Genomic DNA, 14,534 nt, shown 5'->3' with positions numbered 1-14,534 from the left:
CAGACTGACCAATCTCAGAGGGAAAGCAGGGCTGGGTGTGTGGGAGGGGAGAGATTAACCAAATAATTTATATGCATAACCCAGGGACACAGACAATAGTGTGATGAAGGCCTGTGGAGTGAAGTAGGTGCGGGGTAGTAGGGGTCAATGAGGGGAAAAAGTGGACATTCATAATACTTTCAACAATGAAAATAAATTAAAAATAATAATAATTAGATTTCTTATGGCAATAGGTCACAAATATGGTTTGCAAAGTTTTTGATCCATCTTATTTAATCAAGCTTTAACCTTTTCAGTCAAATTATATGAACAAATGGTTTTGGGGACAGCTCTATGAAGGAGTAAAATAAAACAAAAATGGCTATTCTAGAGTATACTTTCCAGGGGTGGTTGAATATAGTAGGGAGCCAGTCTAATATAATCTATTATGTCAATTTCTAGGGCAAAAACACTGGTAAAGCCCGCCACCCTCAACAAGGCATATTTTTTTATGTATAAATTTATTGGGGAAATTTTTACTTAGATTAATATATCTGTATTTAAAAGTAATGAAGTATCAGGAATCATTTTTCCATTTCTCAAAGTTCCAGATAAGTCTCACTGGACTCATTGCTAATCCTGACATTCAGTTCTCTGGAGATATTAATTTTGTCATATGGACATGTAGAATAAATAGAATATTTTTTCCTTTTTTTTCTTAATTTTTTTCACCAATTCAAAATAAACTATAGGTCAAAATAGAATACATGTTGACCACTAAGGGGTGGATGTTTGGGCTATGCTAGTATATGGCAAATGATGTCCATTTTGCCATATCAAAACCTTATGACAGATTTTCCTGTCCTGTGGCCTGGGAGGCACAAGAGCATTCACTCTGATGTTGACAATGATAAGGGTGGCTACATTACCCTGTGGGTAATTTGTATAACAATTTTAAATTGGGTCTTAAAAAAGCAAGAGTTGGACAGATGGGGAAGGCAGAAAAGAGTATGAGGATGTGGAAAAGATGAATAAAGGGATAAGAAGAGCAAAGGCATGAAAATAAGTACTGTGATTGCAATGGGGAGTCAACAATGATTATGCAGGGAGGTTAATTTAGGGAAGCAATGAATACTGTATGAATGGTGTAGGGCCAAATTATGATGGAAGCTACTTAAAAACATAATGTAGGTTTGGTTTGATAGTCAATGAAGAACTATGTTAAGTATTTGAACCTACATTGTCTTTAGTGCCATATAAAAGTGATGTTTTAGTAAAAAAATAGTTGACAATTAATTACTGAGTACTTTCCCTGTTCTGGGCAGTGTGTTACAATTATGTTTGAGGGTTGGCTTTGGAGTTGGTTGTACTTGAGTTCTAGTCCTTACTCTGGAATTTACTAGCTATATGACTTTGGGAAAATTACTTATTTTCCTGAGTCTCAGTTCCTTCTGTAAACATGATGTAATAATATCCACTTCTCAAGGTTGTTCTATGGATCACATTAACTGGAGAAGGGAGAACCTGTGAACAGGGAAAAGTTATGAAGCTACTACAATCGTTGAACCTAGGAAACGGTGATAAAACCACTGGAATATAGAGGGAAACAAACTGCAAAGGAAAAGTAAAGAAGTAGGACAGGTGACTGACTCCTTCTAACCACTTAATTTGCAAGTTCCTTAATTCTGTTCATTTGACATAATTTGGAAATTTGAAATTACAGTCTGAAGTATATGGTCTCTCTCTGGACATTATGGTTGCTCATTTCTCTAGAGCTACAAATAGCCATTTGCTCTCTCTCTGTTCACCGTTTCAACATCTCCTACAACATAGGATCCAAACTCCCTTTCCTCAGTCAGTTATTAAGCAAACAATACAAAACAAAACAAAACAAAATTAATTTACTTTCTAACACTATTTATTTATTTATTTAGGTTTTCAATTTCTTCCTCCATTCTTGAGTTTGCCAGTCAATCAGTCTTCCTATGTATTCTCACATATGCAGGATTCCCTATCTTAACAAAAAGCAAAGCTAAAAAAGAAAACCAATCCTGCTGTTTCTGGGCTTAGGGAAACCTGAAACTTTTTAAAACCTTCTGTGGCATCGCTCAGTCCTTCAGTGCCCAATTCCTGCCACAAGCTAACATCAGAACAATCAGTACAAAATAAATAAGAGTCTTAAAATGCACAAGGCTCTGAGAGCATGGGCTTTCTTACTAGTGTCTGAATTCAACATACAGCTTCCTCTTTCAAGGAGTATCTGTCTTCTTATTTGCATACATTTTTTGAGCAGAAAGATATACGCAGAACTTTTAGTCTCCGTGGGAAAAGGTTCTCCATTCTAATCTAATTTAAATAAACGCTCTTTTTCTGTTTCTTCTACTCCTCTTCTCGGGGAGACAATAGTCAAAAAGAAATGTTTCAACAGTTCTCGCGGTGCTATTCGAGATTCCGTATTTAAAAAAAAAAAAAAAAAAAAGAAATGATGCAAACAAGCCTCTGCCTTCCGGGATTTGGGGCAGGGACTGCAGAGCTCCCAGCCCAGTAAAAGCAGCCAAGGGAGGAGGCGGGGCTCTGGCGAGTTCCCTTTCCACATTCCCCCACCCTTCTCTTCCAACCTCTGTTCGGCCCCTAGCTCAATTCCAGTGTTTGCTGCAGCTGCTCTCCAGCCATTTGCAGGACCCAAACAACCGCAGCCGCTGTTCCCAGGATGGTGATCCGTGTGTATATTGCATCTTCCTCCGGCTCTACAGCGGTAAGGAATGTGGGGAGCCCACCTTTTATGTTAACCCACACACCAGTCTTCTGCCGCCCAGAACCGTTAAATTGCAGAAGTTTGTCTGGCAGCTTCTGTTTCGAAAGACACTCTTACCCCCCAACCCCACCCCCTTCTTTCCTTTCGTCCCTTTGTTACATCGATTTCATTTTTCCATGAAATTTAGCTTTGTTTGTCTTGTGACGTTAGGGCCACGTTTCTTCTTTGAAGGCAAAAGAAAGCTACCGGGTTTTAGATGAGAGTTGGTGGCCGAGGGTTTTTAAGGTTAGTCGAAGAAGTCAGGTAAAAATCACACACTGTGTGTTTCAAAAGTGGGACATTTGACATAAGTACTCTAGTTCCTGAAGCGTGGGACAGACTTGCACATCTGTAAAGGATGTAAAACATGCTCTAACTTCTAATGACTGAGTGGAGGCCTACTGAGGCATTGGGATTATTTTCAGAGAGTAATAACCCTGTAATCAAAGAGTTATTTTGCTAGTATGTATGTGAGGGTGTCTAACTTCAGTCTAAAAATTGTTAGAACTAGACAGAATGGGAGGGGAAGTTGGGAACAATGATACAAAGTTATGAGTTTTTAAAAAATTAAGGATGAGGGATCTGTTTTTTCCCCCTCCATATTGTCCCTTATTTTGACTTTTGTTTTCTTTCAAAAGATTTTTACTTCTAACAGTTCCTAGGTTCCTAACTGCTTCAAATACATTGAAAAATTGAAAGGGAACTAAGGAATAGCTTCTTGTGTAGTGGCAGATTGAAGTTGCTGCTTCTACAAATGATAGGACCCCCCCCCCCCCATTCATATGCTCTTAATTTATAATAAAATTTTTTCAGCAGCTATGGATAGCAAAAGGATAAAATGGGGTGAAAGCTGAGTGTATATTCATGATAAGTGAAAGTGTCTCTGTTTTTCACAACTTGAGAAAAGCCACCAGTGGCAAGAACAGATGTGTGGGTTCAACTACATCTTCTGAGCGTTAGAGCAGCAGCTTTTCCATGTTTTTGTTTTATTTATTTACCCCCTAAGGGATTTTGGAGTAGAACTGAAGGTTGTGTGAAATCACAAGAACCTTGATTGAACATTTAACTTTGTCTTTCTGGCCACCTTGTGTGGGTTGTTTAGACAGTTTTGAAATAGAATACTTAACCTTACATTTTCTGAGCAAAGTTAGGGTGAAAAAAAGAAAACTTTTTATATTGCCTTTGAACCTCACTTTATGAGCTTCTTGCCTTATTATTTTCCATATATATTAATTCTGATATTTCACAGTAATATTTGAGTTGCTCAGAGTCTCAAGTCCAATACAATGATTGTAAAATTTTAAAGACCAGTTTAATACCCTTAGTTAAACCCTTAGTTAAACTGAACAGATCAGGAAGTTAGTTTCACTTTGGGTGATAGGCAGTTTCAATATTGGAATTTATTCTTTGCTTTCTCATTCTTCTATCCCTCCCCGGAAGTAGATTCAAGAAGAAACTCTTTTCAGAATTTCTATTCATGTAAGAACAATTGTACCTCCCTCTGTGTTAAGACAAGTTTCTAAGAGCCTGAAAAATGACTGCTGTCTCCTATTAGGTCCATTTTTAGACTCCATTGTTGAAGACTATGCAAATAAGAAATATTTATGCTACTTGTGTTTTGTTTCAATTTTATTTTCTTATGGGTAATTAGAGACTTTTCTGTTGTTGCAGTAATACTTCTGATGAACCTGTCATCAAAGTTCTACTGCATATTGCTGAAATAAATTCTTGTTTTATTATAATCTTACAGCACTTTCAAATAATACTAAAACAGTATAAAGTGAGTATACTTCAGAAAGAGATCCTTTATACCATAAATGGGGACACTTCAGTTTACAATACTAAGGGTTTTCCTTCAAGATTGATGCAGTCTTGTTTTAAAATATGATTTAGGAATTTTTCAGTAAACATCATAATGGGAACACAACAATTGAACAAAATGAGATATTCTTATTAAGTGACTAAGTCTAGTTCTCTGAAGAACATTTAAAAGACAGCTTTTGGTTTTGTATTGGTAATCTCTGACTGTTTTCTGACTCCTCCTAATAGTTGTCATAAAAATAACCAATATTAGATATTTTATCAGGCAGAGTAGGATAAATGAGAATTACATGATAATATTAACTTATTCTTTCCTTTTCTTAAGATACCCTTTCCTTCATAGCCTGATTTTTAAAAGAAGTCTTCAGATTTGTACTCAACTCTACCTCAATATGGAGGAGTAACACTTGCTTCTCAAAAATTTAGAAATGAAAGCAAGTATGTTGGTTTTTGCAATGGATTTCTTGATAGTAACCATAATAATGATAGTAGAAACACTTAAGTGTGTCATATACTATCTCATTTTTTTCTCGACAATTTGTAGTCCTATGAATTAGACTTTATGATTATCTCTATTTTTAAGATCAGGAAATACAGGTTCAGAGAGGTTAAACAGCTTTCTCAAGGTCACACAACTAGTAAGCCACAGAGCCTGAGTCAAATACAAGCTGTTTGAATCCAAATAATGTGTTTAATCACCAAGATATATATCCTCCCAGTGATGCATGACAGCTAGGAGGAATGAGGAGATAAGTGTCAACATGAGGTGAGAGGTATGGAAAGGAGTAAGTCCTGTAAGTGGAACAATTGCGTGGGTATATACATATAGGGGAATAGAAAAAAAAAGGAGCTAGTGTGAAGGAAGGATAGTATGTCTAAAGGTGAATGTCAGTAAGTGGAGTAAATGACTATTCATTCAAGATCAGGGAGATTGTGAAGACATGCACATTTGGAACTGATCTTTTATAGGTCAAGGCATGAAAATTCAGGTCTTAATATTATTCTTTTTTATGGAAACCATTTAGCAGTAATGCACCTCCCAAATTGTCTGTCTATGGGAAGTGATTTCTGCATGTTCAGAACTGTTCATGCATATCTTGATCCACTATAACAGTATTATACAGCATATTTTTCTTGGATTGTAATACCCTGTAAATTTACATTTAAGGGAAAAGGAATGGTAAGCACAGAGCTTATATAGCTTAATAAATTTCAATAGCTTTTAGCAAACATCAACATTGGCCTTTGGTCAGAATTACTAGAGTGACATAGGTTGGTTTTAACTGGTTTAGGAGTTTTCTTTCTATACTTCTTTCCCTTAGATCCATAATGATCTCCATTTTGTGGCATCTATGCATTCTAGGTGATTGGTGTAGAAATTTTAAGGTTGTGGTAGATATATAATTTCTGAGGGTTTTATTTATGGAATAACTTTTGTAAAATGATCTCTTTTATGACTGCTAAAGCATAAACTACTTGGATTGTCCATATAACAAATGAAATATACATTTTTTTCCTCTATGACAGTATTCTGTGTACGCTATAAAAACAAGTGAGTAAAATGAACACTCATGAAAGCCAATGCATGAATCACTAGTTACAGTGTTTTCTTCATTCAGATAATATAGATATGGAACAACAAGCCACCGTTCTTCATCTTTATAATTCTCAGTTAATTGCATCTTAGTTCACAAAGTATTTTTGCTGCTCTGTCTCTGTATTTATAAGCCAAACATTGATTTGATGTTTGCAGTAGTCTTTGCAAAGCTTCCAAGGTTTGATTGAATTCTGTTTAAAGCTATTCATAAACTACTTAGGAAAGCAAAATCAGAAACTGTTCATCAGATGACTGGACATGCATTTTGGATGTCCTTAATAGTGGAAACTGGGCAGCTTTTACATGGCAAATGCAGGAACTCAAGATCAGTGCCTTCAACTTAGTGCCCTCTGTTTGTTAACTGGCTTCCTAAATTTCACAGCAATGATGAAGCCTTTGGAATAATTTGACTTAACTTAAAGAGGCTTGGGAAACACAGTTATCAATGATGATGATTCTTGAGCATTTAAAAAGGTACTTAAAAGTCAACTGGTTGTAAGGAAGAATGTATTATGGAATTTATTGAAACTTTAAGGTCAATCCTTTCCTGGGTTGGCCGTGAAAAAAATAAAGTGAAGCCCCACACACAATCAGGTCAGATGTTTTAATTCTCTGTAGTTAATCTCTAAATTCTTTTTTAAGATATATACCTTGCAATCAAACATATATCTTTTACAGGAATATTTTCTGATTTAATTGAATTATCAAGGGTGAATGATATTTCATTTCTTACTGATAAAATTAAGCAGATTGAGAATCTGTTGATGACTATCTGACCATCTGTTTTCTTTCAGTTCTATTTTGCAGGCCATCAGGAGGCCTTTTAAACCTGGTACTTAATTACTCCTCCAATACAGACCAAGATTAAACAAACTGTATATTAAGAGAGAAGGGGCAACTCATTTATGATGATGGTTTTTAAGAATATGAGAAGAAAAGCAGACTTTTTACATTTGGTCAGAAAATAATTCCTGAACAAAGGAATTATTTCCTAAACAAAGGACTTATTTTTTAGCCCAGTCCCTCACATTTTGGCTTTATTAGTTGGTTTGAAGTGTTGTAGACTGCTGGACATCAGGCAAAAATTAAAAATAAGTTTAAAATATCATGACAATTTCAAAGGTTGTATATTTAAAACTATTCAGTGTCAGTGCCACTAGATTTTTTTGTTTTATTACCCTTTCATTAACATGATTAATCAAGATTTGACTCTAGTAATAATAAAGATTAATATTTATTTATGCATCATATATGTCAGGCAATGTGCCCTGTGCTTTACATACATTATCTTAATTAATTTTATCCTTAAAATAAAACTATGAGGTAAGTGCTATTATTAAATCCATGTCATGTAATCAAAGAGGTATCTCTAAGACCCAGAAACATTAGGTACATTGCTTAATTTCAAAGAGTTACAAATGGCAGAAATGGAATTAGAAACCAGGTTGTTACGATTCTAGAACCCACTCTTAAATACTGTGTTGTTTACACATCACCTTAGTGTATAGTTATTGAACAGAGATTATGTCAATAGTACATTAAAATCTTGTAAAATCTATAATTGTCATTTAAGATGGCATGATTTCTGAAAAGAAAGAAAAAGACTGGATGATACCTACCTAACAACCAAGCAAATGTGTCTGTATCCATAATCTTCATGAGAGTTAGGTGAGAGTGGGGGACATAGGGAGATTAGTAACACCATTCTCATGTATAGTTTAGTTCTTTTGTTTGTTTGTTTGTTTATTTATAATCCTCACCCGAAGATATGTTTTTATTGATTTGAGAGAGAGAGAGAGGAAGCAGGAGAAAGGGATGGGCGGGAAACATTGACGTAAGAGAGAAAGATCTGTCAGTTGCCTTTTGTATGCACCCTGAATGGAGATCGGACCCACAACCTAGGTATGTGCCCTGACCGGGAATTGAACACATAACCTTTTGGTGTACGGGACGACGCTCCAACCAACTGAGCCAAACCAAATGGCCAGGGCTACAATTTATTTGTTATTATTATTATTTTTTTTTATAAAATGGCCTAACCAAGGACACATTTAAAAGTAACATTTGTGCCATATATTGAACTTTTGTGTCTTCAGTTCTCTCCCTGAAAAGTATATTTGTGTGGCTATATACCAACATAATTAAAAGGTGGCTTTAAAAAAATATTTTTATTGAATTTATTGGGGTGACACTGGTTAACAAAATTATGCAGGTTTCAGGTGCACAATTATACAACATATCGTCTGTACATTGTATTGTGTTTACACCACCCTAAGTCCCCATCCATCACCATTTATACTCCCTATAATCTCCTCCCCCTCCCCCCACACTGCCTCCAACGCAGTCATCACACTGTTATCCTTGTCCATTAGTTTTTTTCTCTTTTTTTTTCTTTTTTGCTCAACACATTCAGCCCTCACCCCCAGCTGCTCTCCATCTATGAGTCTGTCTATGTTGCTTGTCAGTTCATTTTGTTCAGTAGATTCCACATATGGGTGAAATTATATGATACTTGCCTTTCTCTAACTGGCTTATTTCACTTAGCATAATGCTCTCCAGGGCTATCCATGCTCTTGCAAAGGGTAAGATTTCCTTCTTTTTTATGGCCAAGGAGTATTCTATTGTGTAAATGTACCTCAGCTTTTTTATCCACTCACCTACTTATGGACACTTGGGCTGCTTCCAAATCTTGGCTATTGTAAATAATGCTGCAATGAACATATGGGGCATATGCTCTTTCAAATTAGTGTTTCAGGTTTCTTTGGATAAATTCACAGAAGTGGAATCACTGAGTCATAAGGCAGTTCCATTTTTTTTTGGTGTGTGTTAATCCTCATCCAAGGATATTTTTTCTGTTGATTTTCAGAGAGAGTAGAAGGGAAGGAGGGAGGGGGAGAGAGAGAGACAGAAACATTGATGTGAGAGAGACACATCAATTGGTTGCCTCAAGTACACAATCTCACCTGCGCCAGGGATGAAACTTGCAAACCAAGTGTGTATTCTTGACTGGGAATTGAACCTGAAACCTTTCAGTGGGTGGGCTGACACTCCAGCCACTGAGCTACACTGGCCAGGACAAAGCAGTTCCATTTCTGTTTTTCTGGAAGTTTCTTTTTTTATGTTTTAATTTATCTTTCTTGTTGAAAGTATTACAGATGTACCTTTTTTCCCCTCATTGATCATCTCCACACTGCACACCCTCCTCCAGGCCTTTACCACACTATTGTCTGTGTCCATGGGTTATGCAAATATGCATACAAGTTCTTAGGTTAATCTCTGCCCCTACCCCTGCCTTGCCTTTCACATTCATTTGTCCGTTCCATGCTTCTATGTCTCCAGATCTATTTTGTTTATCTGTTTATTTTGTTCATTAGATTCCATATATAAGTAAGATCATGTGATACTTTTCTTTCTCTGACTGAGGTCCATGCTATCTCAAAGGGTAAGGGATCTTTCTTTTTTACAGCTGCATAGTATTCCATGGTGTAAGTGTCCGAGAAGATGCTTGATGATTTCAATCTTATTGAACTTATAGAGACTTCTTTTGTGTCCTAACATGTGGTCTGTCTTTGAGAATGTCCCATGTGCACTTGAGAAAATGTATATTCTGCAGCATTCAGATGAAATGTTCTATAAATGTCAATTAAATCCATCTGATCTAGTGTGCCATTTAGAGTCACTGTTTCCTTTTTATTTATTTATTTTTTGTTCGGAATATATCTCCAGTGAAGTCAGTGGGGTGTTAAAGTCCATGACTATGACTGTACTGCTGTCGATCTTTCCCTTAAAGTCCTCCAGTTTTGTTTTTCATCCCATACGAGTCTTTTGTTCTGAGGTGGGTCTCTTGTAGACAGCATATATTTGGGTGATGTTTTCGTATACATTCAGCTACCCTATGTTTTGATTAAAGCATTTAGGACGTTTACATTTAAGGTTACTACTAATAGGTACTTATCTATTGCCGTTTTAATCCTTTATGTCTATATTTCTCTCTTTCTCTATTTCTACTTTTTATTATAGCAATCCCTTTAACATTTCTTGCAATGCTGGTTTGGTGGTGATAAACTCCTTTAGCCTTTTTGTCTCTGGGAAGCCCTTTATTTCACCATTTATTTTGAATAATAACCTTGCTAGATAGAGTAGTCTTGGTTTCAGATCCTTGCTTTTCATTACCTTGAATAATTCATGCCATTTCCTTCTGGCCTATAGAGTTTCTGATGAGAAATCAGCTGACAGCCTTATGGGAGTTCCTTTGTAAGTAACAGATTGCTTTTCTCTTGCTGCCTTTAATAGCCTCTCTTTCTCTTGAATTTTTTGCGTTTTAATTATGATATGTCTGGGTATGGGCCTCTTTGGATTCTTCTTGCTTGGGACTCTCTGTGCCTCCTGAACTTGTGTGACTTTTTCCTTCACCAGGTTAAGGAAGTGCTCTACCATTATTTCTTCAAACAAGTTCTCTAACCCTTGGTCACTTTCTTCACCTTCTAGCTCTCTTATGAAGCAAATATTGTAACATATCATGTTGTCCCACAGCTCCCTTAAACTGTCTTGTTTTAATTGTCTTTTCTTTTTGATTGTCTGATTGATTTTTTTCCTACCCTGTATTCTAATTTGCTTATCCCATCCTTAGTTTCACCTAATCTGTTCTTTATTCCTTCCAGTGTATTTTTTATTTCTACTATGCCATTCTTAATTTTTTTTATTTCTACTATGTCATTCTTCATAGTTTCCATATCTTTTCTTATGCTGTTGAGTATCCTTATGATCAGCATTCTGAACTCTATATCTGATAGATTGCTTATCTCCATTTCATTTTTCTCTTTTTCTGGAGAATTCTCTTGTTCTTTCATTTGGGGCTTGTTTTTTGTCTCCCCATTTTGGCTGCCTGTTTGGGTTTGTTTCTTTGTCTTATGTAGATCTGCTAGGACTCCCAGTCTTTTGGATGGTGTCTGGTGCAGGCAAATGTCAGACACTGTTTGTGACTGGCCTTCAGTATCCTGTTTGGAACTACCAACAATCCACAACTTGTGGCTCCCTCTGCTGGGTCTGCATGCATTTGGAAAGGAACAAGATGTGCACCGAGGCCTGTTTTTCTGAGCCCTGAGTCTGGGAGCAGATCAGGCAAAGACTCAAAGCACCCAGAGGCTGATTGCTACTTTGAGTCACTTAAATGAGCCTCATCTTATAGAGCACAGCAAGGTTTAAACTCCACAGGCTGGGGCGAAAAGTTTTCCGACAGTGTGGGGCAATTGCTTTCCCCCCAGACAAAAGCTACTTGGATGGTAAATGTCTGGCTGAGAAAGATATCCTCTGCTACTATGGGGGAATGACTCAGCACAAGAATTCAGATGGCTGTCCTCTGAGCTCTATCCTCAGAACCAATTTTTCTGGATTTTCCTCGCACAGGTTTAGTCCACTCTGCCCTCCGTCCGCCAGATCCCAAGGCGAATGTCTACACACAAAACTTTGTGCTTTTCCGGCCGGGCGTGGCTCAGTGGTTGAGCATCGACCCAGGATCCAGGAGATCAGGGTTCAATTCCTGGTCAGGGCACATGCTCGGGTTGTGGGCTTGATCCCCAGTTGGGGCATGCAGGAGGCAGCCAATCAATGACTCTGTCATCATTGATGTTTCTGTCTCTCTATCCTTCTCCTTTCCTCTCTATGAAATCAATAAAGATATAATTTAAAACAAAACAAAACAAAGAAAATCTTTGAGCTTTGATCCCTTCAAAGGGTGCCTGAACTTCCAGTAGTCCCTCCCTGACAGACAGAAACTCTGCTGCTTTTCACAGCCATATGTTATGTGGGTAACTTTCTCAGTTTTTGTGCTCTGGACTGGGGAGCCCAGCTGGAGCTTAGGCCCCAGAGTTCTCAGTGGGACTCCTCACAGCTGAGATATCCTTCCAGAACTTCAGCAGTTGCTTATGGGACTCCAGCGAGCACTCTTTCACCTCCACACTTCCTACCTAACTCTATGTAGTCTCTGCTTTAGGTCCTTGGTTATAAGGGTTCTCTCCAGCTAGTCTTCAGTTGCTTATTCAGGAAGTTTTTTCTATATTTTAATTGTAGTTCCAGTTTGTTCCTAGGAGAGTGTTAGCGTAGCTTCCACTTAATCTGTTGTCATCTTGGAATCTCCAGCATTTTAGTTTTTTGAGGAAACCCCATACTGCTTTCCACACTGACTGCACCAATCTGCATTCCCACCAATCTTACTAGAAACCATAACATCCTACAAGAACACGTAGACAGTAAAGGTGGCTATTTATGATTCTGTAAATCTTCTAAATTTATCAGGAAGGCAGTGCTACTTTTGTCTTTTATATCTATTCTTTTGGCTTAGTTCTTTCTTGAACTAAGACCCTATCAAAAAGTTGGAGTGGAGGCAAACATTTTTGCTTAGGTTATTTACAACAGTGTCAAGATGAAGAGAACTTCACATTTTAAACACTGGAGAATATTCATCTCCTTTAATAGTTATAACAGAAAAGTATTTTGTTTCACCACTACCACTGAGCCAATTGCTTCACCAAAATGCAACATATTTTTCAATGTTAAAATTGTAACAGTAAATATATATTTAATAGTAACAGTATAATATCAGAAAACATTCTACCCAGTGTGGCATTTCAAAGTTAATTTAGAAGGAAGATGAACATAGATAATTACTTAATATGTTAAAAATATGGTACATCATCTCACTTTAATTTCTCATGCAACTAATTTATGAACTTTAGTTTTTAATAATAAGAGCTGTCATTCATTGAACAATTAAAATGTGCCAAGCATAGTGGTCAGAACTTTACATGTATTATATCATTTAATTCTTGTGACAACTCAATGTAGTACACTTATTATGCCCATTTTGAAAAAGGGGAAACAGGCTCAAAGAGTTAACAAGGTCAGAGAGTTAGAAAAGCATGGATCTATCTGATTCTGGAGCTCATGATCCTAACCCCCTATGCTATTGACTACTGATTGATATTTATTAATTACTCACTTGAATATGGCTCTCAAACTAATTTAAAAGTCATTGCAAAATTGCTTTTCTGATGAACTTGGAAAGTTATAAAAAGTACTTAGTTAATTGGTCTATAACAGTAGCAAGAATAATTCTAGCGGTCTGTCACATCATGTATAAAACTTAGAATTCTTCAGAGCAAAAAATCAAAATCATAATAGCTCAGTCTATACTATTGAGCTATATACTCATAATAGGTCAGTATATACTCCCTCCTCCAATCCTAATCCAGTTTCCAAGGGGCTAACCCTGCATTAGTTAGAATGCAGAACATGTACCTTTATCCCAATATAATAAAATTACCTGTGTAAGGCAGTCTAACTAAAAGTAGATAGATAACTTGTTTTTGAAAGGGATTTTAACCTTTTAGCTAGAGCACGTAGCTTTAGATTGATGTGTGCATTATTTGCTGTTGCCTGTGTGATTTGAATAGGTCACTAAACCTTTGTTTGCTGCTCACCACCCTCAAAAGCAGAATATAAATTACTTAAAATGAAGAGTATCGTGGAAGAAAGCTTTTACAAGCATTATTGGAAATTCATTATTGAAAATTATGGAATCTGATATCACATTTTCAGAAACTAAAAGATAATTGGTCTTATGTATCAACTAAATATTTTAAAGTCAGAAGAGGCAGTGGTTGGGGTAAAACTTTTTCAGTGAATTTCTACTTAAAAATGAGAGGTGTTAAATTTAAATCTTCTGAGCAATGTTGAAAGGACAATCAGGGGTGGTGGTGGTGATATAGAGAGTTAGCCAGGTGACAACACAAACACCTGGTGAGTTTTAATGGTAATAAGTAGATATGACAAGATCTAGAATAAGGCCAGTTCTATACCAGACTTGGAATTTATCTGATTTTTAAAAAGAGGTTGTTAAAAAGCAAGTAAAAACTATTATGAGGAAAAAGTGACTAAATATTTACTTATTCCCCAGTTGCATTAAGACTTATGATTACATTTTAAAGTTGAAAGCAAATACTTATTTTTGATTGATAAGTGTTTTTATCCCCTTAGAAATTGCATGGTTATGACCAGGCTCTGAATAGGAGGCTTAAGAAAGGAGTATATATATCTCACTTGGAATTGGGTCTGGCTACACCAAAAGGTTGACTTTGAGAACTAAAACTGCACATCGCAGGGGATCCTTACACTTCGCAAATGTCAAGGACTGCTTGAGAGAAGACCTACCATTCACAGGATAGTGTGTGTACCTTCAAGAGTCAGTGACTACATTTATATTTCATGATAAGTGATGTACCATGTGATGTTTTAAAACACAAAACATCTAACACAATCTTATCTAAATAATTTATGTTTAGAAAG

The 14,534-nt window shown here is 36.5% G+C and overlaps 1 protein-coding gene across 2 annotated transcripts in view; it reads left to right on the top strand.

Annotated features, from left to right (window-relative positions):
• The first annotated feature begins 2,432 nt into the window (after nucleotides 1-2,432).
• The window catches only part of SH3BGRL (SH3 domain binding glutamate rich protein like), a 98,859-nt gene continuing 86,757 nt past the window's right edge, over nucleotides 2,433-14,534 (top strand). The window contains exon 1 of one of the 2 annotated variants that reach the window (XM_081125080.1): nucleotides 2,433-2,734. In XM_081125080.1, the coding sequence (XP_080981206.1) occupies nucleotides 2,690-2,734 (45 nt within the window). In that variant the 5' untranslated portion in view covers nucleotides 2,433-2,689. The remainder of the gene's footprint in view (nucleotides 2,735-14,534) is intronic. The other variant, XM_081125079.1, reaches the window with a different exon arrangement.

This window comes from Miniopterus schreibersii (genome assembly GCF_964146895.1).
Source record: "Miniopterus schreibersii genome assembly, chromosome: X".
In the NCBI taxonomy this organism is placed as follows: Eukaryota; Metazoa; Chordata; class Mammalia; order Chiroptera; family Miniopteridae; genus Miniopterus; species Miniopterus schreibersii.
The sequence above is the reverse complement of the archived record's forward strand: the minus strand, read 5'-3'. Positions and strand labels throughout refer to the sequence as shown.